This window comes from Cuculus canorus, chromosome 8 (genome assembly GCF_017976375.1).
Source record: "Cuculus canorus isolate bCucCan1 chromosome 8, bCucCan1.pri, whole genome shotgun sequence".
NCBI lineage: Eukaryota > Metazoa > Chordata > Aves > Cuculiformes > Cuculidae > Cuculus > Cuculus canorus.
The window spans coordinates 1,053,697-1,074,978 of record NC_071408.1 but is presented as its reverse complement, the minus strand read 5'-3'; the positions used below and the strand labels follow the sequence as shown (position 1 = coordinate 1,074,978).

Genomic DNA, 21,282 nt, shown 5'->3' with positions numbered 1-21,282 from the left:
GCAGATGCTGGGAATGGTGATCCTGTTCTTTTCAGATCTCAGCCTCTAGTTAAGTCATCAAAAGAGAAGGCAGGATGTGCTGGAAGAGAGCAGCTTTCCTTGGGGAAATGCCTGGGGTGGTGGGGTTGGCATCCTGCTCAGCTCTGCACTGCAGCAAACTGAAAGAAGCTCCGGTAAAAAGAAATGAAATCACTCCAGTTTTAGCTCAGCACATCTGCGATCCGAGTGGAGACTCCACCGAGTGATGAATGTTTAATGGGACTGTTTGCGTATGTTTGCAAGTAACCCAAATAGGCCCATCACAGCTTTAAATTAATTCCTTTAAAACAGGTTTTTCCCATTGCATTTCCGACATGATTTTAACCCTTGCTTTGCGCACGTGGACATTTTCCATTTTGCCCTTTTTTGATGGCTGTTGCACCAGAGGGGGGTGCAGGCTGGAAGCACGCTGACCCCCACGCCCGCACAGGAGGTATCCACCTGTGCCGTGTGTGCCGCTCTGGTTTCTCCCTCCCCTGACTCACACACCCTCCGTTCAACTCTGTTGCCCTGAGCACGGCTCCCTCCCACTTCATTTTCACGTGCTGTAAGCATAGAGGGGTTGGGGGACCACCTGAAAAATCATACTAATAGCTGCAAAACTTGAAAAAAGGGTGGGGGCATTGGGGATAAAAGAGTGGCTTTTAATTTTCCTTCCTTCCTGTTGCTGTTCTTGGCCTGAAAAGTAGTTTTCCCCTGGAAAAACACCCTGCGTGGCTCTCCTTGCTCGGTGGCTTTTTCCCATGAGGAGCCCTGAAGCCCCAGGCAGGGCTGGGCTGCGTGAGGGACGGATGCCCTTTGGGAGAGCCCCTTTTACCCTCCCTAAGACGTAAATAAAACCATCAGTGTAAATAAAACCATCAGCGCTCACTCCTGCGCTGTCGAAACGCAGCCTCTCGCCCAAACCACTCCTCACCCATCTCATTTCATCTGTGTGCGGCTTCCCTGGATCTGAGGAGCAGCTGCGGTGAAACGAGGGGGCTGTTTTTGTTGGGGTAACCCTAATGGGGGCTCTCGGAGAGCTTCACAAACCGCACATGTTGTTATTCCAGTTGATAGGTTTGTGTCTTTGTAGTAGGTTTGTTTGCATCTTTCCTGGCTACTGAAGTTGTTCCCTTTATTTTTTATTCTTTTTTTGTATTATTATTTTTTTTTAACTCAGCTTTTCACACACTTTCCCTCACACAGAGAAGATGAAGGGGTTTATTGCGGGCTTCCACAGCGCTGCCTTCAGCACAGGCACACCTACGTCTCTCCTCCCTGTCGCACACGCAGTGGCAGATCTTTAACGGAGTGCAGGGTTGGGAGATGACCCTGCTGACCCCTTACCAGCGCTGTTTCCTCTGTCGTGGGGTTTGAGCCCTGGCTGTTATGGGGTTTCTGCAGCAAGCAGGGCGCTGGAGGCTTTAGCGACCATATCTCTGCCAGAGGTTTTCTTGCCTCGGAAGACCTAAGCTGGTCTTTTCCCTAAAGCCACAGCCATACCATGGGTGAACACAGGTTTTCCTCTGTTGCCACTCTGAGCGGCATCACCAGCTTTGCCTTTGTTTCTCCTGCCTTTCGCTCAAGCCCTCAGTCCCCAGCACGAGCTAACAGGATGGCATTACTACCTGTGGCTGCATTCTCTTGGCAGCAATTGGAGTTGCATTGGTCCCGGAGTATGGACACCTCCCTCTCCAGCATCTCAATTCTGCTCAGCAGCTCCTGCAGGGATGGGAGGGAGTTGGAGCACTTGCAGGCCTGCTTGGGCAAGTTTATCTTGTGGGTGAAGGTGACCTGGCTCTCGCTGTCGGAGGTCTGCTCTGCGTACTCTGCCAGACGGTCGTCTTCTGAACTCACCTCTTCGGCTGAAGACTTGAACATAGATGAGCAGCAGCTATCCAGGGGGATGTTGATGTTGTAGATATGGTGGAAGACCATGGGCTGCTCTTTGATGGGTGGGCTGCAGTTGGCAAGGCCACCCTCCTCATCCACTGCTGGCCTCTCAGCCGGCTCTGTTGTCACCTCCAGCCGGCACTCAAAAGGCTTGAGGATGGCACCCAGCAGAAGCAAGTTGAAGCTAATGAGCACATTCCTCAGAACTGGGTTTTCACTGTCAGTTCCCATTTTCTTGGGAGAGACAAGAGCCTTCTATGCCACTGTTGGTCAGCCAAGCACGAGGAGGACCTGGGGACAGAGAAGCAAAGGGGCATGGTTGGTGTCAGCCCTGAACCTCTAAGATGAGGTTGTGCTCATCTTAGAAAGTCAATTCCTTGCTAGGCAAAGTTATCCAGAGAGGTGTGGGGCTGGCTTGGCCTGCACGCTGCCCTGCTGGCTTTGGTGCAGCCTAAACCAGCCCCAAGCAGAGCCCGTGGCTGGTGGGCGACGCTGCCACAGCCCTCGAACGGAGACAGAAGCAGATACTTGTTGCTATTTCTTTATTTTAAAGAAAACCACCTAGTACTAACAAAGCGCCGAATACATGTTTTCAGGATGAACGCCCTGTATAGGTTGTACTTTCAGTGCCACATCACTACAGCATGTATGGTTCCGAGGGTTAACCCACAGGTGACGGTGACGCACCCCTGCGCCCTCCTTAGGTTGTCTCCCGTGCCCCGGGAGCTGTGCCCAGGATTGCTAAGCTTCCTCCAGTAGCTATAGGAACGGCAGCCTTGCTGTTAAGCACTGTTAAATTACACCACGCAGGCTTCAGCTTGTTGAAGTTGATGCTCTGAGCAGACAAATCCCTCCCACTGAAGTGGCTTCACCCCCTGCCCATGCTCTGGATTATGGGCTAACCTTGCCTTGATTTGAAACAACGCAACTTTTCATTCTGGTATCGACCGCGGAACCCTGGGTGGTAATCCAGCCTCCGAGGACCCCATTTATCTCCAGCTTAAAATCACCGGTATCAGCCCAGCTGCGCTGGGGATGGATTTGGCCCCATTACTCTTGTCAGGACTGTTGCGTGTTGACCAATAGTTAATGCTAGCTGGTTTGCCCTGAGGAATCGCAACAACAGTGTCTGAGGTGTTGTTGCACCCAAAGGCACAGCTTGCCTCGTGTTTTCTTTTCGGCAGGTGGCTTACGTGCAGTCCACATGGGATTGCTGGAGCAGAACTCCTCGGAGGGCTCCTTGTGCCGTGGTCAAAGGCTCCCAGCTGAGCCCTGCCACTGCTTTGGTGTTGAGACAGCTAATTAAATATAATTATCTATAATTAAATATTTCCAGCTAATATCTTGTAACGTCCTATTGAATTTCTCGCAGCAGCTTAGGAGGGAACGTAAACGGCTGCGTTTGTGGCTCCGTACCTTTGTTAGGTTTGTGGGACCTGGACTGATGAACGCTGGTGATGTGCTTTGTGGCTCCTTCTGCACCAGCGGTGCAAAGGAAGCAGCAGGCACATCAAATCTGGCCAACAGGCTCTTCAGAGTACTGGTAAGAAGACGCAAAGAACAGCAGACCTCTTCACTGCACCACCACAAACTTTACTAAAGCTCCAAGAATACCTAAACTTCTTGGCTTAGGTATTATTTAAAGCCAGAACATGGCTCTTGCAGTATCTAAGCCTTTATGTCTGCATTTAGACTCTAAGAGGGCTCAGCCATCCATACGGGTCTGAAGACTGTGAACAAGCACATGTGCCCATGCTGGTTAAGAAGGACTTAGAACCTTATGGACTTAAAAATCCTGTTTGCTGAGGTGACCCGTTTGGATGGGACCTGCCTCGAAGGGCCACTATACCGAGAGGTGCAAATTGCCACATGTGCTAACTACAATGTGCTCCTTCTTCTTGGATGTTTGGTGGCAAAAAGGGATGGGATGTTACCCTGGTCTGACTCAGCTGCCTATTGCAGCAGGTCTCATACCAGTTCCTGTAACTGGAAAAAGGAGCGGCAGGTGGAGTGTTTCCAACGAGCTGCTTTAAGCCAAATCTCCTGAGCTGCATTTAGTGTAGAGACCGTAGGGTCTGGGCTTGGGGTTTCCCAGCTGGTCCACACTGGGGTGTGCTCACCATGGTGAACGTCAAGCGCAGGGCTGTGGGATGGTATTCAGATGGCTTTTGATGGGTCCTTCCAAGTTACGCGTGTAAGGTGTTCTCCTTACTTGTGTGAGGTGTTCTCCAAGCCATGGGAACCGGCCCAGGAAGGCTGATGTGATGCTCTAGCAGTTTGGGTTTGGTTTTTTTTCCTTTGAGAGGATGGTAGCATGATGCTTTGCTGTGATCCACAGCTGAGCCATGCCTGGAGCCACCCGCTGTGTCTGACTTTGCTGGTATCTGCCAGCACCGTAATCTCGAGCAATTTTCCTCCCTTACTTCGAATGCCCCTCCTGCTCTGCAGCCCCTCTCCAGCTCCCCGGGGAACGGCTATCCGTGCCGCCTTCTTATGCTGCTGAATGAAAATATTTGTTTCCTGTTTTTTCTCCTATAATACCACAATATTCCAGAAAATACCTCCATTCAGCCGCCTCGCAGCGTTTGCAGGGTTATTATCCCATATTACTGCAATGTTTCTGCTGCACTTTTCTTCTTGGCTCCCTGCTTAACGCCTGCTTCTCGTGAGCAGGCACTTGGGACTCCTTTGGTAGGCTTTCTCTTTTTTTCCCTCTCATTTTAGGAAAAGCAAGAAGAATGGGAAATAACTCCAGGGTGCAGTGGCCTCCTCCTTCCCCCTGGCTCCTGAGGAGGCTCTGGCCATGCTCGCAGAAGACGGGAAGGAGGAGAGCACTGGAGATGATAATGAGAGGGAGCGATGGGGTGGGATCAGTGCTCCGTAAGTGGAGATTCGGGGCTGCACGCTCAGACCATAACCCCCCCAAATCCTCCTCTCCCTTCTGGGCTCTTCAGTGGCTCCTGGGTGGCCCTGGCTGACCCACAGAGAGAATTCTTTTCCCTGTGTGCTGGGGCGGATGTGACAAGGGAAGGGACAGGGATAATTGGCGCCGGCTGCCTTTGATGGACTCTGACGTTGAGGCTAACTACCCGCTCCTCGGCTTTTTCGTGTGGGCTCAGAGTGGAGGTAATTGTGGCTGCGAGCGAGCTGCGCTGAGGGCGGCCAGAGCTCCAAAGGCAGCCTCCTCGCAGGGCTACAGGAGCAGCTCGGACACGGGCAGGTGAAATCCTCCCCGTCCCTGCTCTTCAGACCCAGCCGGTCTCAACGGAGGCGCCACAGCCTGTTTACGAGGGTTGGGGGAGAAAGGTTCCAGTTGGGCGCAGGGATGGGGCAGCGTGAGATGGGTCAGTGGATAAAGCGTGGCAAGCAGACGCGGAGGAGAGAGAGTGCGCTAATGACAGCAAGCAGGTTGGGTAGTTAACGACTTCCTAACCCATAGACTGAAAACCACTCGTTTGCTGGTAGAAACTGCCAGGCTCGTCGATCTCCATCTCTTTATGGGTACATTCACCGCAGCGGGTGCTGGTGGGACGCTAACCCGCTCTCTGAGCATCGTGGCACCCCCCTCCGCCCCACCCGGCGTGGTGTCCCTGGGCAGGGGGTGATGCTGCAGCACAGTGCTAAGGGAGCTTTCCTTTCTGTGGTTATTATAAACAGAGTCATGGAAAGAAGAAAAAAGAACAAGTATTCCTGCTTCAGCTGGGTGCTGGGTCAGGCTTAGTGCCACCTCCCTGCTGTGCGACAGTGGAACATCACCCTGGTTCGGGCTGTCTGCCACTAAAACCATCCACGGAGTCTGGCAGAGCAGGAGGCAGTGTCCTCCAACCCACAGCAGACCATCTGAGCCATAAATCCCTATTAATCCCCGACTTCTTCCTGGAGGATTGGGCTGGCAGCTCTGAAGCCCTGCCAGATCGGTGGATGCATTCCCAAGATCTGTCGTCTCCCTTCCCTATCCGGTCCTGCGTTGTCTCCTGCTTCTCCTGTCAATGATTTTTTTTTCCCCTGAAGGATCACATCACCGTGAGCTCGATTGGGGTTGGTTAATGTGAGAATTTAGCTAGTAACTCTCTGGGGTGTGTGCGTGGACTGAGAGCTCAAGGCTTGTTGATAGCGAAGAGGAGTTTCACTAACGTTCCTGCTTCAGGTTTTTCATGCTCCAGCCCTCCCGGCACTTCCCAGCTCGGCTAACGCTGCCCATTAGAAACCCTTGACTGAATGAACAGATCCAGGACTATATATTTACTCCTTTTCCCCGTATGAGGAAAAGGAAGCAAATCTCTGTGGTGGTTTCACACGTAAAATTAGTGGTTTTAGGGCAAAATTATCTGAGGTGCTTTTTAGTCTTGTTTTTCTTCTTCTTATGTCACCAAGTTCAGATGAAACTCCAAGCTGGTGGTGTTCCCGGCGGCTTCAGACCCTCCATCCCGGTGGTGGCCTTGGAAAACCTCCTGGCTGGAGCAGCAAAGGCAGCTTTGAGCCCGATGCTTTCCTGGCATCCAGAGGAAACGTCCTCTGCTTCGCTTTCCACCAGGCTGGGACAACGCCTCTCCATCTGTTTGCACCCACAATAGGGGGTTTGAGCCCCAGCTGCCCGTGGCACGGGACTGCTGCTTTATTTTTACTCTCGTGTTATCTTTTTCCCCTCCCTGTTGCTCGTAGGTGTCAGGTGGGAATCACACTTGGGAAGAAGCAGCTTTCCCTGTGCTTCAAAAACCAGAGCTGGTTTCTATTGATTTGCTTTACTTTGTTTCGCCCCACCCCCCACTCTGCTTCCCCAGAAACATGGGTGTTTGAATTAAAGTTCAAATTAAAGACTTATTAAAGTTAATTATGAAGTTTGGCAGGCGCTGAGCTCTCGGCTCCAAATCATTTCAACTTTGGGGAGCTGTGAAAGAATCAATCTGCAGTAATTTCTGTGTGGTGTTCAATAAAAAACCACACAATATAAAGCTGAGAAAAATATTTGAGGGCTTTTGCCAAACACATACTGCAGCAAAGCTCTCTCTTTCCCTCCCGAATGGCCTCTCTCCACCCAGGGCTTGTGCCTTACGGGCCGGCGAAGGAAGAAATAGAAAAACCCTATTAAATCCACAGTGTGCCTCTACGCCAATTATGTATTTTCGGCTATTTTTACATTTTGCTGATGGGCTGTATTTATACAAGCGAATGGTGCTAGGAATGCAAAAGGGAACCCGCGTGCAGTGCTCCTTGGTGCAGCTGTGCTGAGAGAGTAATTAATGGTGTGGCAGCGCGTTTCGGGGGGCAGCGGCACTCGGAAGTGCAGCGCCACCTCCCCCAGCAACATCTGCACCCCCTTTTTTATTGCATAGCAATATCAGCGTAGCAAATACAAGCTCTGCCCCAGGGGCTGCCGCGCAGGGACGTCAGAGCTGCACAACGAGGACGATGCCAGGGGTTTCATCTCCAGCATTTTGTTGGAGATAATTTAATATTTGGATGGTCTAACAACATTCTGTTGTCATGCCAGTTTTTGTGGATCGCTTTGGTTAAGAAAAACCTTCAACGCTGCCTCGAAGGATCCTTTAAAAATTACAATAATTGTTTCTGTAGCCAGATAGCGCATATTAAAATATTTTTCAAGTCACTAAAGATGTGAAAATGAAGTGAATGTTTTGTTCTGATGGAGAAACATTTTGATCTACCCACAGCCCATAGATGTATATGTGTATGCATATTTATGTGCATTCATTTCATTCTCTTTTCCTGAACGCCAGATAAACCACGAGCCCTGCTTTTTGGTGCAGATGGCAAACGGGAAAAATCAGATTAATTTGGAGCTGGGACTGGGACCCATCCTTAATGCTGACCAACAAATGGAGTTTGCTGCCTGCTTCCTTGGCGTGGCGGGGCAGGCAGATATCGGCTAACCCGCAGCGGTCCCCGAGCCGTGTCAGGGCTGGCTGGTTGGAGCTGTGATGTGTTCCCTGCCAGAGCTCTGCTGGCAGGAGCCGGACTGCTGCAGAGGATTTGCTCCCGGCTGCTGCTAATGGTGGGGGCAAGCCCAGTGCACGGCGGTGCGTGAAGCGGGCAGGAAGCCTCTCAGCATATTATTTGGGCTTTTATGTTGAAAAGTGTGTTGGAGGCATCTCATAAGCCAAAAAAACTCCCACTGGATGGTTTTTAAGGCTCTCAAAACTGCCCTGGAGAAACCCAAGTGCTCGGTGCAGCTGATGTTACGGTGAGCTGCAGCCTCTGCAATCTTTCCTCCTACTCGCCGGGCTCGTAAGGAAGGAACTGTGGCCCTGTGAGAACCCTGGTTGGCTTTCCAGCCCTACGCTTTCCATTCAAAGGTGACAACACAGCTGGGAAAATCAGGGGGACTGAAAGTTCTGAAGCTCAACCCTGTTTTTTTCAGACCTCGCGCTCGCTGGGTTAGAGCGACCCATCGCTCCTGTGCCTCGGCATCGTTCTTGGCTCTTCCCGGGGATTGCTGCTGGGTGCCACAGTTCTCCAGGCTGGCAGGTGAGGACATGCGCATGGAAAGCACACGCTTTGCTTTTTCTTTGCTTCACAACCTGGTGAGAAAATCTTGTGATTCGCCCATCTCGCTTGTGTCGCATCAGCCACTAGCTGAGAATTAATGCAAAATAATTGGATCAGCTCCTCAGTAGCCTCAAAGAGCTTAAACTTTGGTGTCATGAGGCTGATTTGCATCAGCAGGACCCTCCTGAGCAGACGTAGAGATGCAGCGTGTCCTGCAGAACCAATTCCCTCCTGCAGTTTTCTGGGGGTTTGAAGAGCACTGGCTCCCGCTTTTACTAACCTAATGATGTACAATTTGTCTGTTTAAAGAGGTTTTAATTTCATTAGTTCCCTGGGCTTCATGGCAGAGCGAAGGTTCTCGCTCTGTACAAGCACAGTCCTCTCCTTGATCAACTCCTTTGCACCCTCTGCCTAATCGCAGTCCTCGTCTCTCCTCTAAACACAACGTGCTGGGGATTTTCAGGGGGACAATTAAAGGAGATGGAAAGCTTAGAGGAGCAAAGCATCAACCCCCCATAGTGCCGGACCTCAGACTGAGGTGGGTGAGTTGAGGGCCAGACCCTGTGGACTCTTGGTCTGGAGCCCAGGATCTACCCCTGCTGGAGAAACCCGACTGAGTCATGTCACACCGTCACCAAGCAGCCCTCAGGGAGGGAAGGATTTGTGCCCCACTGACTAATTGCATATTTAAGGATGAAATACTTTGATGCTTTTGCCAGTTTTCCCTAACAATATGTGGAGGAAGAAATCTATATTTCCCCCCCTCCCCGCCCCGGCTGTAAATTCTGCTGGCTGGGTAACTCATGCACGCCTCTGTGATTGCAGCCTACCTTAGATCTTGCTTTCATTACATATTCTTTTATTGAATTGCCACAGCAGATATCAATAACCTCCATAAGCTCCCACTGGAAAGCAGGCAGTGGCTTAGGGCAAGGGTTTTGAGGGGGAATCTCCTTTCATTTCCTCGTTAACAAGTAAAGGCTGGATCCCATGTGTCTGACTTTGCACCAGCGCCTTCGACCGCTGCCTCCCACCCACGAAGCCCAGGGAATTGCCGGGATAAATCTCATTATTGCAAGGGTGCTGTCTCTAATCTGAGCCCACCCTAGCATTTTACTGAGCAAACTGTTAACTGTCTTCATTTATCTATTTTTTTACAGGCAGCAGCAGGTACGTTATCAGCTGCCCCTTCAAAGCATCTGTGCTTAACCACATGCCATGAAAAGCACTTGCTCAGCACAAAATTCACTTATGTGGCCAACTTGCAAAGGTGGACACCGAATTCTGCAGTGAAAGCCAAGGTGGACACCTAATTTCAAAGTCGTTAGCAATGGGCTACCCAGTAGTCCCAGCTGCTGCCCATCCCTCTGCTCTGTGAGCAGCCTCAGCGCCCTGGGAATGATGCTGAGATGCAGGCGTGCGCTGTGAGCACACCACAGCTCATGGTTAGACACTTCTCTGGTCTTTAACATCAATATAAAGACCCAAGGTGTCCAGTGTTCTCCAGGAGAGTTACCTGCTCCCTTCCGGGTCCATACATAACCTCGTCCAGCAGTGCCTGAACTCCCAGCTCCTAATGGGAATTCCTTGCTGCTGAAACTGAGCTTTTCCAAGGCTACTTATGAGTCTGGACATGCGATTTGAGTTGTGGCAGGTGAGTGGTTGGTGGTCTGTCCCTCCAGGCACTGCGATTCGATGTCTGTTGGAGACAGCCTGGGCTGCCCCCGCTGCAGGGACAGCCCCGTCCCTCGGGACTCTGCCCTTGAAAGGGTATCGCATCCTGCTCTTAACATGATCTATTTATTCACAGTCGAAATATACGAAATATTGCAAAATATAGCCCCCCTCCCTGGGCTTATACATTGCAGAAGGTCTTATTTTATCCTTATGGAGCATCTCTGGGCATTAAATCAGATTTTCCATGGAAAGCCTGGGGGCAGAGACTAAGATGGCTCCCACTGTTTTCCCCTGCATCACCATTCGTCATAATGATGCTCCTGCGGGCATCGCTCGTGCCCCACACCTGGGGAGAGATTAAATGTCTAAAGAAAGATTTTTGGGACAGGGCCAGGCCTTTCTGAGATGCTACCCTTCGGCGTTAAAGCCCTGCGCTGTGTTTCTGAGCCCCACGATGGCCCCTCTGCCTGCCCCAGTGGCTCCCCGAGCTCTGCCGGAGACGCTCAGAAGCCGTAAAGGAGGATTTAACTGCAATTATGGAGCATTGCAGGGTGTAGCCGCCCTCTAAATCCTCTTTAATTATGTGGTAGCACTTAATTACATGGCAACTGGAATGTAAGTGCAAAAATAAACATGATTTTAGTTTTATCTTCGGCAGGGGCACCAGTAATTAATTTTGGAGGGTAATGTAGGACCCAGCTGAACGCCGGCATTCTGTGGGCCCTGCACACACAGCACTGCAGAGGTGCTGCCATCCGGGACAGCCGAACCTCCCTGCTCCCTCTCCAACAGCCGCAGCTTTGCCATCCCTGCCTTTGCCATCGCACTGGAGACACCGCTCTTTCTGTCCATCCATCCATAGGCAGAGGCTCGCAGACACCAGGGTAAGGCAGGACAGGGCGGTGGGGAACCCTTTCAGCATGGAGAAAACCAAGCACGAGAGCCTCCACGTTTAATTCATTCTGCCTAAACTACACTGCAAAGCCACAGATCATAAACAGAAGGATTTGGATGACTCTCCGCCACAAACATGAGGTTTTTTTGCCCCATTTGCCCCAGCTCTCAGCTTGGGTGCCGGCAGCAAGTCCTCACGCTCGTGTAGTTGATGCCTGGCTGTCATGTTGCGTTAGAGTCTACGAGTCAAGCTGGACCTCCTCAGGGCTTAGACGACACGGAGGCGAACAACCCGGCTTGGGGGGCACCACCACCAAAACGCCACCACCCACCACCCCCAGCACCTGCGGAAGGTGCGGCGCGGTGAAGGTGAAGGAGCCCGTGACAAAACGCAAAGGCACGTCGAGGAAATTGGATGCGCTGTGACCTCCATCACCCTGTCCATCACCGCATGCTGCCGGCACGACTGCGGCGCTGTGGACCAGGAGAGGAAAAATCCCTGCTATTATCATAGAATCAAAGAATGATTAAGGTTGGAAAAGACCTCTAAGATTACAGCTTTTTTTTTCTTTTTACCATAATTACAGAATTGCAGCATTTTCCCCTGGGAAACCTAAGCGGGGGCATCCAGGAACTGGGTTTGTTATGATCTTAAAGCCTTAAAAGCAAAACCACCTGCTGAAGCCAAATGAACACATGTTTTTAAACTCGCTTTCAGTTTGCCCAGTCATGTACACCTGACCTGAGGTGGAGGAAAAGATAAAAAAATCCTCACTTGGTGCTTTTCTGCATTTGTTTTCCCCTGACCTGTATTTTTACAGCACCGAGATGAAGCAGAGCCGATGTGATCATGAGGTCATGCATGCTATGACTTACCCCAACTTGCTTTATAACCCCTGTACTGGAAAAATTTTGGTTTCCCTTCCTTTTTTTCACATATATTGCTCAAAGTAAACTGCATGTTACGGCTGATTTACACGCACATTCAACCTGGCAGGTAGCAGGAGGGATCGCACCGTGAACCCTCCAATACCTGATATTTTCCACTCGCCTTCGCATTGCAATTTCCCCTGAATATTCAGAGCAGCAGCAAATCCTTGTGCAATAGATTTGGAGCTGGAACAAAGCTGCCACGGTGGAGCTGGCTCTTGCTGGAGGGAGGTTTTGTTTGGGCAAAGCTTGTCCCAGGTCCATTTTGGGGACCTGCAGGATCTCCTTGGGAGGCGAGAGCCTTGCAGCAGTGACCATAAGGAGATGTGAACGGTTTGTATCATCTGCCATCAAACAGACAGTGGAAGAGAGTGCGAGCAAGCCGGAGCGGGGAAATGAATTGTAGTACTGCTGCACAGACTTCATTTGATAAATAATGTATACAGAGTTTGCAGTAATAACTGCTTTTTTTCTGACTCAGGCAGCCAGGCGGGGTTTGACACATCCTGGAGGTACTCTTACCTTCCAGGCAGTGAGTAGGATGACGATGGGCTCTCTCTTCGGTGGTGGGGAAAGCAGGGCAGGCAGTGACAGGCTCTGTGGTGTCAGGTAGGTTAAACTGGGGATTTTCTCCCTTCCAGCGTGTGTGTATGGAGAGGAGGCGGCGTTTCCAGACACCGCAGGAGGAAAAGGATGCACTGAGGGCACGGGGTTTAGGAAAGCTCCTGAGGTTAACACGTGCCATGGGCGCGTGGCCAAGAGGAGATGGGTGGGCAGGTGGCTACCGGCTGCCCCAACGCCGGGATGTTGCACAGTGACCTGCACGCCGGCCCCACTCCAGCCCGATGCTGGAGGCATCTTCCCCATCGCAGAACCACATCCCTCATCCTCTTCTACTCAGAGGGATACCTCTGAAATCTCTTTTTGGGGGGCTTTGAGCCCGCTTCCCGGAGAGCACGTGGCATTGCCCACGAGTGGGCTCCCACGGGAAAGGCAGGACCTTGGAGATGACCGGCTAAATCGCTCCTGTTTACCCCCGCGCTGGTCTGGGAGCATGGATTCCCCTTTGTGAGCCCACGGAACTGGGATAGCACGAAGCCAGGAGGTCACGCTGCCTCCGCTGCTCAGTTTGCCAACCCTTTGACCCTAACACCACTGCAGGGGGCACCCAAGGCGCAGGCTTGGCCCTCACCTGCCCTCTGACACCTCATGATGTGGAAGGAGGAAAACGTGGGCTGAGAGTGGATCTCTTTGGGAAGCCAAGAAAGGAGGGAGAAATTCTCCCCCGCTCTGTGTCCTGATGCCTTTTAAAGCTCCTTTCACAACAAATACAAGAAAATGGGCACTTCCTTGAAGAACAGGCCGAGACTCCAGGGGCCTTAGCGTTTCGGGGGGTGGTTTCGGGCTCCTGAAGAAGGGCAGGAGGTTCGGAGGAGAGAGGAGGATCGTAACCCCACAGTGAGCCTCGGAGGCCGTGGCAGCAGACGCCTGCCCGGCCTCGGGTGGAGAGGGGCTCACGGGGTCAGGGCAGAGCTGGTCTGGGCTTTCGGGACAGAGACCTTCTACAATAAGTTATGCTGGGGTGTGCAGTCAAAATCCCGGATTTCCTTAGGTGATACGTTCCTGCCAGCTGGGATGGTCACCACGGACACGTCTGGAGCTGGCTGGATGCCTGCACAGACCCCCTCCCGTGCCACTGGAGAGGTTTAAAATGGCTTTAATCAAGGCATAATGCTCTTTAGTCATTTTTATAGCAGGCTTTGAAGGTTTCTACTGGAGCGATTCAGTTAAAAATAGATTTGCTTCTCTTGGACTTTGGAGGAAGATCTGGGCTACCATGTTAATGACAGTGAGTGAGAAAACCCATGTTTCTCCTCATTTTACATCCTTGTTTAAGAACTGCAAATAGCTTCAGTGCTTTTATTGCAGGGATAAACAAGATCCTTGGGAAAGGAAAATAGCTGTAGCCAATGTGGGCTTGAACCAGCTGAAGATCTGAGTCAGGCTGGGGTTTTATTGCTCTTTAATAGGTAAGTACCTCATTAAAAAGTGAATATAAATGCATAACATAATTTCATTGAGCCTGGAGCCGGTGCAGGAGCTTATAAATGCGTGACATAATTTCACCGAGCCTGGAGCCGGGCAGGGTGCAGGAGCTTGGAAGCAGGCCCACTGCTTTGTGATGTTTTTCTAAGCTGGAACTTGGGTTTGCTCACTTCAGATCTCCCGCTTGCATTGTAAGTGTTGGGGTTAGACAGTTCACAAGTGAGCACTTAAAATCAATTTTAAGGCTGTTTTTATGCTGAAGAACTGCACGGAGACATAAGACAGGATGAAGGAAACCCCTTTGGTCCTGTGACACACAGTGATGTGACATAACCTCTTTCATGAACAGGTCAAAATTCATCTTCGCGCTGACTCCTCTTGTCCCCAGTGTCCCAGAAGGCTGGCTGAGCACTTCATATTTCCGAGACAACCATAATTTCTAAGCCAAAATTAACCACGGTTAGCTGAAACACTTCCTCGCCTGCCTTTGCTGCTTTCCTTGACTTCTGATCAATCAGATGGATAACTGGAGATAAAGAACACGCTGTGGCCATCCGGCTAGCGCTTGCTGAACTGAGAAACAAGATCGCTTGGGCAGCAACTGCAGCATGGTGGGAAGGTGGGAAATAGCAAAAAATAATTGCACAGTCGGAGAGCAGCAATTTGAAAATGAGTGGTTGTTGGCTGCATCCTATTCCTGCAGAAAAGGGGGAGCAAACACCCCTTGGTGGCAGCTGGGAGCAGGACAGCCCTGCCAAATCAGGCCGATCCAACCTGTTAATTGAGTTGGACATGGGCTACTCCTCACACTTTAAATAGAGCAAATAGGACAGCATTCACAGAGATGTCTTGGTGTACAGTCAGCCCCTGGCTTCCCCCCACCCCCACCAGCCTGGGATGGGCCACGCAATGAGGGCTACGCCACTGCGGTGTTCCCCTGAAGATCAGGAGCATCAGGCACTGGTGCCTCTGCTCCCTGTGACACTGAGCTGTGACTGCTGAGGACAGCCTTGCAGAGGACGGAAATGGAAGCTGGGAGTCCCTGGAAAGCTGCTGGTGAACCACCAGATGGGAAGGCTTAGAGGCATCATGGTAGGGCCCGGCTCTGTGGTTCTGCTGAAGTTCAAAGTGTTGCAACAGGAGAAAGGGTCTGGTGTCGAAGCCTCTGGGATATTTGTGCAGAAGCTCTGCATGGGAAAAATAGGTGGGAAACAGCAGAAGAAACTCCATTCACCTTAACTGGCGAAGCAGGATCCCACCTGGGAACCGCCTTGGGTGGTTCCTCATTGCCAGGGACAGACCCATCAACATTCAGAAAGGTTATCCCTGAGAGGAGGACGATGACAAGGTAACATCCCAACACTTGTATGATTTCTCCAGCCCAGTTGGGCTTCGCACTATGTTAGAGGCTCCTCCTAGAGGAGGTCACGGTGAAGCTTTCAAGTAGGCTTATATCCTGGCACAGCTATTTCCATTTTCCAATGATTGTTTTACTTCTGACGGAGCCTTTTGAGAGGTAATTAATTCATCTGGTGTGGCTGAGTGGAGAGGTTGGGCAGCAGCAGCCAGGCACTTAACCCCCACCCGACCCTGGACGTGCTGTTTCGCCGTGGGTCCCTCTCACAGCTGGCACTGCCGCTTATCCTGTTTGAAAAATGGGGATAATATAGGGCTATCTCCCTATGAAACGCTGAGATGACAGCCTAATGAATAGTACCACGAGCTGGTGGAAATTCATTTCTGTGCAGAGGTGCCAATCTAATTTTCCACTCTAGATAGATATTTAATAACCCAAAGTCCTCTTACCCCGGTGGGATTATCTGTGGAGCACTTTTCCTCCTGCAAAGTCCAAAACACTGCTGAAACACACGCGAGGAAGGAAAACAGAAAGCCTTGTAACAGATCCCTCAGGCACATACTCAGCTGAGTGGGTGACAGGGAAAACTTTGCTGCCAAAACTACAGAGAAAGATCAATTTTACCATCTGGTCTGAAATTCGGGTGGATTCTCTTCCTATCCCGGCTGGCCTTGCCCACCTCTAACGTGGTGTTTGTCTGGTGTCTAAGAGATTAAACTGAGCTGTGATGTCTCTGATACCCTGTCGTCTTTTATAAGTAAAGTAAGCAGAAAAAGAATGTTCTTTTAACACAAAGCTTGGCCAGAAAATCAATAGCTGCTTCACGTGTATTTTCATCTAATATTTGGTTTTGTAGGGCTTTGGGGAAAAAAAAAAATGTTGCTTTTCATGCGGCACATGGCCGAGATGAGCTGTGCTGCCAGGTTCTGGGCTTTTATCCTGAATTGCCTCCCTGGCCTGAGCCATCAAGGCAAAACGCCGCGGCCAGGGGCAGGCAGCGAGCCAGGACCGCCTGTGCTCCTCTCAGCGCTGCTCCTGGAGCAGAGCCCTGCCCGGACAGATGGGCATTCTGGAGCCGGGACGCAGCCCGTGGTGTCCCGGCCGTGAATCGCAGGCACAGGCTCACTGCTGCTGAGCCTCAAGACGTTCTGACGGAAGGTTTTCTGATTGCAAGTCATTGTAAGCGTTCTCATATGCGATTGCGTTCCCAGGCAGAAGATCCGGTCTGTTAGACACGCGCCTGCCTCAGCTGGTCTGGAGAACGCAAAGAAATGCCGAGCGTTGCTGACAGGAATTTTGAAACTCCATCTTCTCCCCCCTGTGCTTTTCCTTTCTGAAGAAGGTGGGGTGGTTAATTGCAAGGGGTGGTACCTGCCATAAGTAATCAGGGTGGCTGATCAACTCCTTTAGGTCCAGGTGGTTCTACTGATTTCTGTCAGCTGACAGCAGGTCAGGAGCGGAGCACCTACGGTAAAGGTAGGGGTGGGGGCTTTGGGGTGTTTAGAGGACAACGAGAGCCTGTGGCTGGGGATACACTCGCCAGGTAGGAGATGTGGGTGAGAGGGAGAAGAAAGGAAGCTGAATTTTTCTGCGAGGCTGAGTTTCTAAGGGGAACATCCCGAGTTTGGTGGGTAATCATGGGAGTGCTGCCTTTTGGAATGGGGCAGAAGAAATGCCAGAGGACCTTGAAGTGCTGTTTGCCTTGTTCCGGTATGTGTCTTGGTATGCTGCTGGTTTGCTATCTGTTGGTCTCTGAGAAGTGTGAACATGGGCTTGCCGGGAGCCTTGGAGAAGGAAACTTTTTGATCTGCTGTGCTCTGGAGTTCAGATGTCCCTGTTGTGTTTGGTTTCAGTGCACCTCCTTCTCCACAATGCTGCATCCTCCTTTGTCTTCCATTTCTACTATTTTTTTATATATAAATAGATAAAACTTGCATATAATATATATAAAGATACACATTTGTGCTCCAATTTTGGATGTGTGGTGGACCCTTGTTGTTCTAAGCAAAGCTGGGATGCTAAAAGGGCATAGCAGTTATTTTTAAGGGAAGATGTGTTTGGAGGAGATTCAAGTGTTTTCTTTAAGTCTTCACACCCTGAGACATTGAAAAACAAACATGCAATCTTCAGCTCCTCAGAGCTGGCTGTCAAGCATGGGATGGGAGAAGACAGGGCGGGAAGGTCTCCTCGCTTCACCTGTCTCCCCACCCTGAGCTCCCCATCAGCCGAGCTGCAAAGCTTCCTCTCCCTGGATTAATTTAAGACTGCCTCAGCAACTCAACAGACTCTCTTTTCCTTTGCTGGCTGTCATGTTTTGCATTTTTGCTACACTTAAATCGTGGGATAGTGCTTCTGCTACATGATTATAAACCCGATAGAGCCCGCAGTGAAGTACCTGCATTTCCAACGAGCTTAAGCAATGTTTTTTTGAAAAGCACTTCAGCGACCTTTGAATTTCCACGGAGCACTCGAGTACGTTCAACCTGAGGCTTCGGTGTTATGAATCCAATTCTGAAAGGGCCTGGAAATTGATTTATGGCTGTGTGAGTCGCATGCAGGCTTTGGAGACATGGGAGAGATGATATCTTGTTATCTGACTAGGAAAGTTCTTCAGTGCTGGACCATTGTTGAGTGTGCCACGGTCCATCCATCCTCATGGTCTCAACGGGCACTTTCCACCATAACAAATCGTGAGCTCGTGTTGAGCTGGGTTTAAAAACAAGGGTCTTTGCCAGCTTAAGAAGCCTTGAAATGCTTTGGCAAATAGCGCTGATGCTGATGAGATCCATTCATTCAGCAATTAACTGGTGGCTCCTCCGTGCTTGAACACCTTCTGCTGTCTGCTTCACGTCTGTATTATGTTCTTGTTAGCGAGGTGATTTCTGGGGGACAGGTGATGGAAACTCACCTGCGTTTCGTGTCAGCCTTTCTTGGCATGCTAAAAAATATTCTTTCCGTTTGCTGTGGCAGCAGGAGCTCAGACTCTTCAATATCCACGAATGTGTCTATGTCCCTTCTTCCTGGGGCTGGAGGGATGCTGGAAGGGACCAACCCATATTGTAAAGTCCACAGAAAAACAGGACCTGGGATGGGGCAAAACGGGGACAAATCTGCTCCTGAGCAGCTGATCTGCGAGCTCTGAAGGCAGACTGGAACTAAGAACTGAGAGGAAGCTATAACTTTGAGGAGGCATAACTTGAGTTGTATTTCCTGGTGGTTTTTTACCCTCTTGAAAGCAATACAGAGCTTAACAGAAAATGGCTTTCTTACAGGTTTTTCTGTCTCCTGCTCTATAAAAGAGCAAGAATAATTCTCCTTGCCATGAAAGAAATGCACTGAATGGCTAAAACCACAATTAGAGAGAGCATCCTGAGCTATTAAATCCTGCAGGTTTCAGGGTAACCCTGTTAATTGCACTGCTGAGGGTTTTCTCACAGGGTACGGTTTCTGAGGGAGCTTGAACTGCATACGCCAACCCTTGGACATCGACAAAAGCTAAAGTAATACCAATTCTCCTCTTGCATAATGGGGATTTCTATCTCCCTTTTTATTTTCTTCTCTCCCTAGCTATTTCAGAGACATCCTGAGGTTAGATGCGTAGGTGCTGATGCCCTCACAAGCTTGTTCAGAAGGAAAACGTCGGGGAGCTGCAACAGGGCATGCGTGGGCTTTCCCCTTCAGCGGGGCGGCTGGGCTTGCGTGGGCGAAGGCTGAGGACGGGACATGAGCAAAGCCAGCGTGCAACGCCTGAAAAGGCTGTTTATTAAAAGAACCACAACTTTGTTTTTGCTGTGCCTTTCCATCACCTGTGCAAGCTGCAGCTGAAGCCAGCTCCTTAGCAATTATCATACCCCTCTTATCAGTTATCTACTCTCCCGCCACACTTCAAGGCTGATTAATCCCTCGGTGGCGGCAGGATGTGTCCCTGCGCTGTGGTGTGAGGATGTAGATGACACGATCAGCTGGGTCCCAAGGCTGCAAACCCTCAGTGCCTCGGCGCATCCCCTGCCCCGCAGCACCAAGCTTTGCTGCAGCCCTCTCCCCAGCACCTTGTCCCCCGTGGCCAAAGTCGTCTGTGTTCCCACAGAGCCTGGAGAGGCCTTCGCAGCCACCCAGGGGAGCTGAAGGCTGCGGACTTAATGAAAAGCAGGTGGCAGGGAGCAAGAGGAGAGTTCAGCCCTTAGTCCATGGGGTTTCCCTTAACTTGGAAGGAAAGTACTGTTTCAAGTCTCCCTCTGACAGCTAGCATCAGGTCAGCTGCCTATTTTTATTCCCTCAGCCTTTACTTCTGTTGTTTTCTCTCCGTTCTGCCACCCCCAAAGGGAATTCACAGCCACTGATCTGCAAACGCGGGGGCCTGGGCTGGGGGAGACCTCGACCCTGGGCACTCCTCACTGCGGATAATATTGTTGCAGCACTTAAAGCCTGTGGGAAAGCAGGCTCCAAATGGCTTAAATGCTTTATATTAAGGCTGATGGACAACGCATTGATCCTTTCCAGCTCTGTGTCGCTGGTGCCTCTCCATGCACTAACATGGGGTTTGCATTTTTCTTCCCCCTGTGCTCTGGCTTTTTTTCAGCTTTCCCTCCCGCATCAGGCAGCCGTAAGCAGCTCTGTCTCACAATGACCGGCAAATACCCTGAGCCCATCAAACCCTTGTGCAAAATCCTCCTGAGCTTCCCGGCCAGCCTGATGCTGGAGACGAGGGACATCTTCCCAGTACAAACCTCCCAAGCACCGGCACATGGAAGCCAGCTATTAACAGTTTCTCTTCCAAGCCCTGTTGTATTCCTTGATTTCTGTTATGTGACAGTGCCCGCAGATCTCTCCAACTCATTATTTACCAAGGCTGGAGCCTCTGGTGGTGACAAAAATGGAGTTTTTTCTTCCAAATTCCCCTGGCAGCCAAGGCTGGTCAGTCATTAAAGGCTTTGTGCACAAGTTCATCCTGAAGTCAGGCCAAGTTTCTCTTCCAATCTGCCCTCCTATCCTTCACCCTCATTCCCCGTTTTCCCTTTGGGAGACCTGTTGTAGTGTATTTTTGCTTTTTGCTCCTGTATCTAGCAGAGTTTGATTTGGAGACTGGCCAGGAGACAAAGGACTTGCAATTGCTTTGTCCTTTGGTGGGTTAGGTTATTGTGACTTCACGGTTTTCTGTTGGGAAAGCGATTAAGGAGAAAAAGTCCCATCTGTGACTGAAAATGGACTTTTGGCGATAAAAAATGTCCCTAGGTTATCTCGGAGGCTCGTACAATCTCCTGCATTTTTCTTTTTCCAGCTTTTTCTTTTTTTTCAACCTTAATATCTTTTTTTGTTAGCTTCTCTATTTATTTCACAGGTGCTTGAGCACTTGAAGGACACTTCTTCCCTTCTTCTTGGGCATTTGTAGGTGGTACTTTAGACACGTTAAACCCTGGCCTCTGGGAGCAGGAGCAAAACTGCAAAGGCTTTGGGGAGCTCTGACTGAAATGAGCTAAGAGGTGGCTGATGGAAAGGCTGGTGGAGAGATGGGCTCACTGTCTTGTTGATTTATGGGTGAGGAAGAGGAGAAACGCTCTCATTTGTCGTTGAGTTGGGGATTAGATGAACCACAGGCACTTGTTGTGTACGTGGGGTGGGAGTCATCGCTGGCAGGAGGCTGAGATTCATTAATTAGGAAAGGCACCGAGTCATGCCGGCTTGCCCTCGAAGTGAGAAGGCACCGCATACCCACAGGTGACCAGAAGAAATGCCAACAAAATAGCAGGAAAAAATAGGCAGCGGGATCAGAAAAGGGATGAGAAACATTCTCCCTCTTATTTTTCATCTGTACGCGTGTGGCTGAACAGGACAAATAAAAAGGCTGATGTAGGCACCTTGGTACCTCGCTCAGGTTAGGGCTTAAATAGCATTACAGGGATCTGGTGGGATAAATGGGGCTCAGAGCGACTCACTGGGGAAGAGCAAGCTGGGAATGA

General features: G+C 50.5%; 1 protein-coding gene across 2 annotated transcripts in view; it reads right to left on the bottom strand.

Moving 5' to 3' along the window:
• Positions 1 to 21,282, bottom strand: part of TNR (tenascin R) — a 72,815-nt gene that overhangs the window by 29,491 nt on the left and 22,042 nt on the right. Inside the window, exons 2-3 of one of the 2 annotated variants that reach the window (XM_054073098.1) lie at positions 1,879 to 2,205; positions 1,650 to 1,743 (exon numbers count right to left, since the gene is read on the bottom strand). In XM_054073098.1, coding sequence (XP_053929073.1) covers positions 1,650 to 1,743; positions 1,879 to 2,145 — 361 coding nt within the window. In that variant the 5' untranslated portion in view covers positions 2,146 to 2,205. Of the gene's footprint in view, positions 1 to 1,649; positions 2,206 to 21,282 lie in introns of both variants that reach the window. The other variant, XM_054073097.1, reaches the window with a different exon arrangement.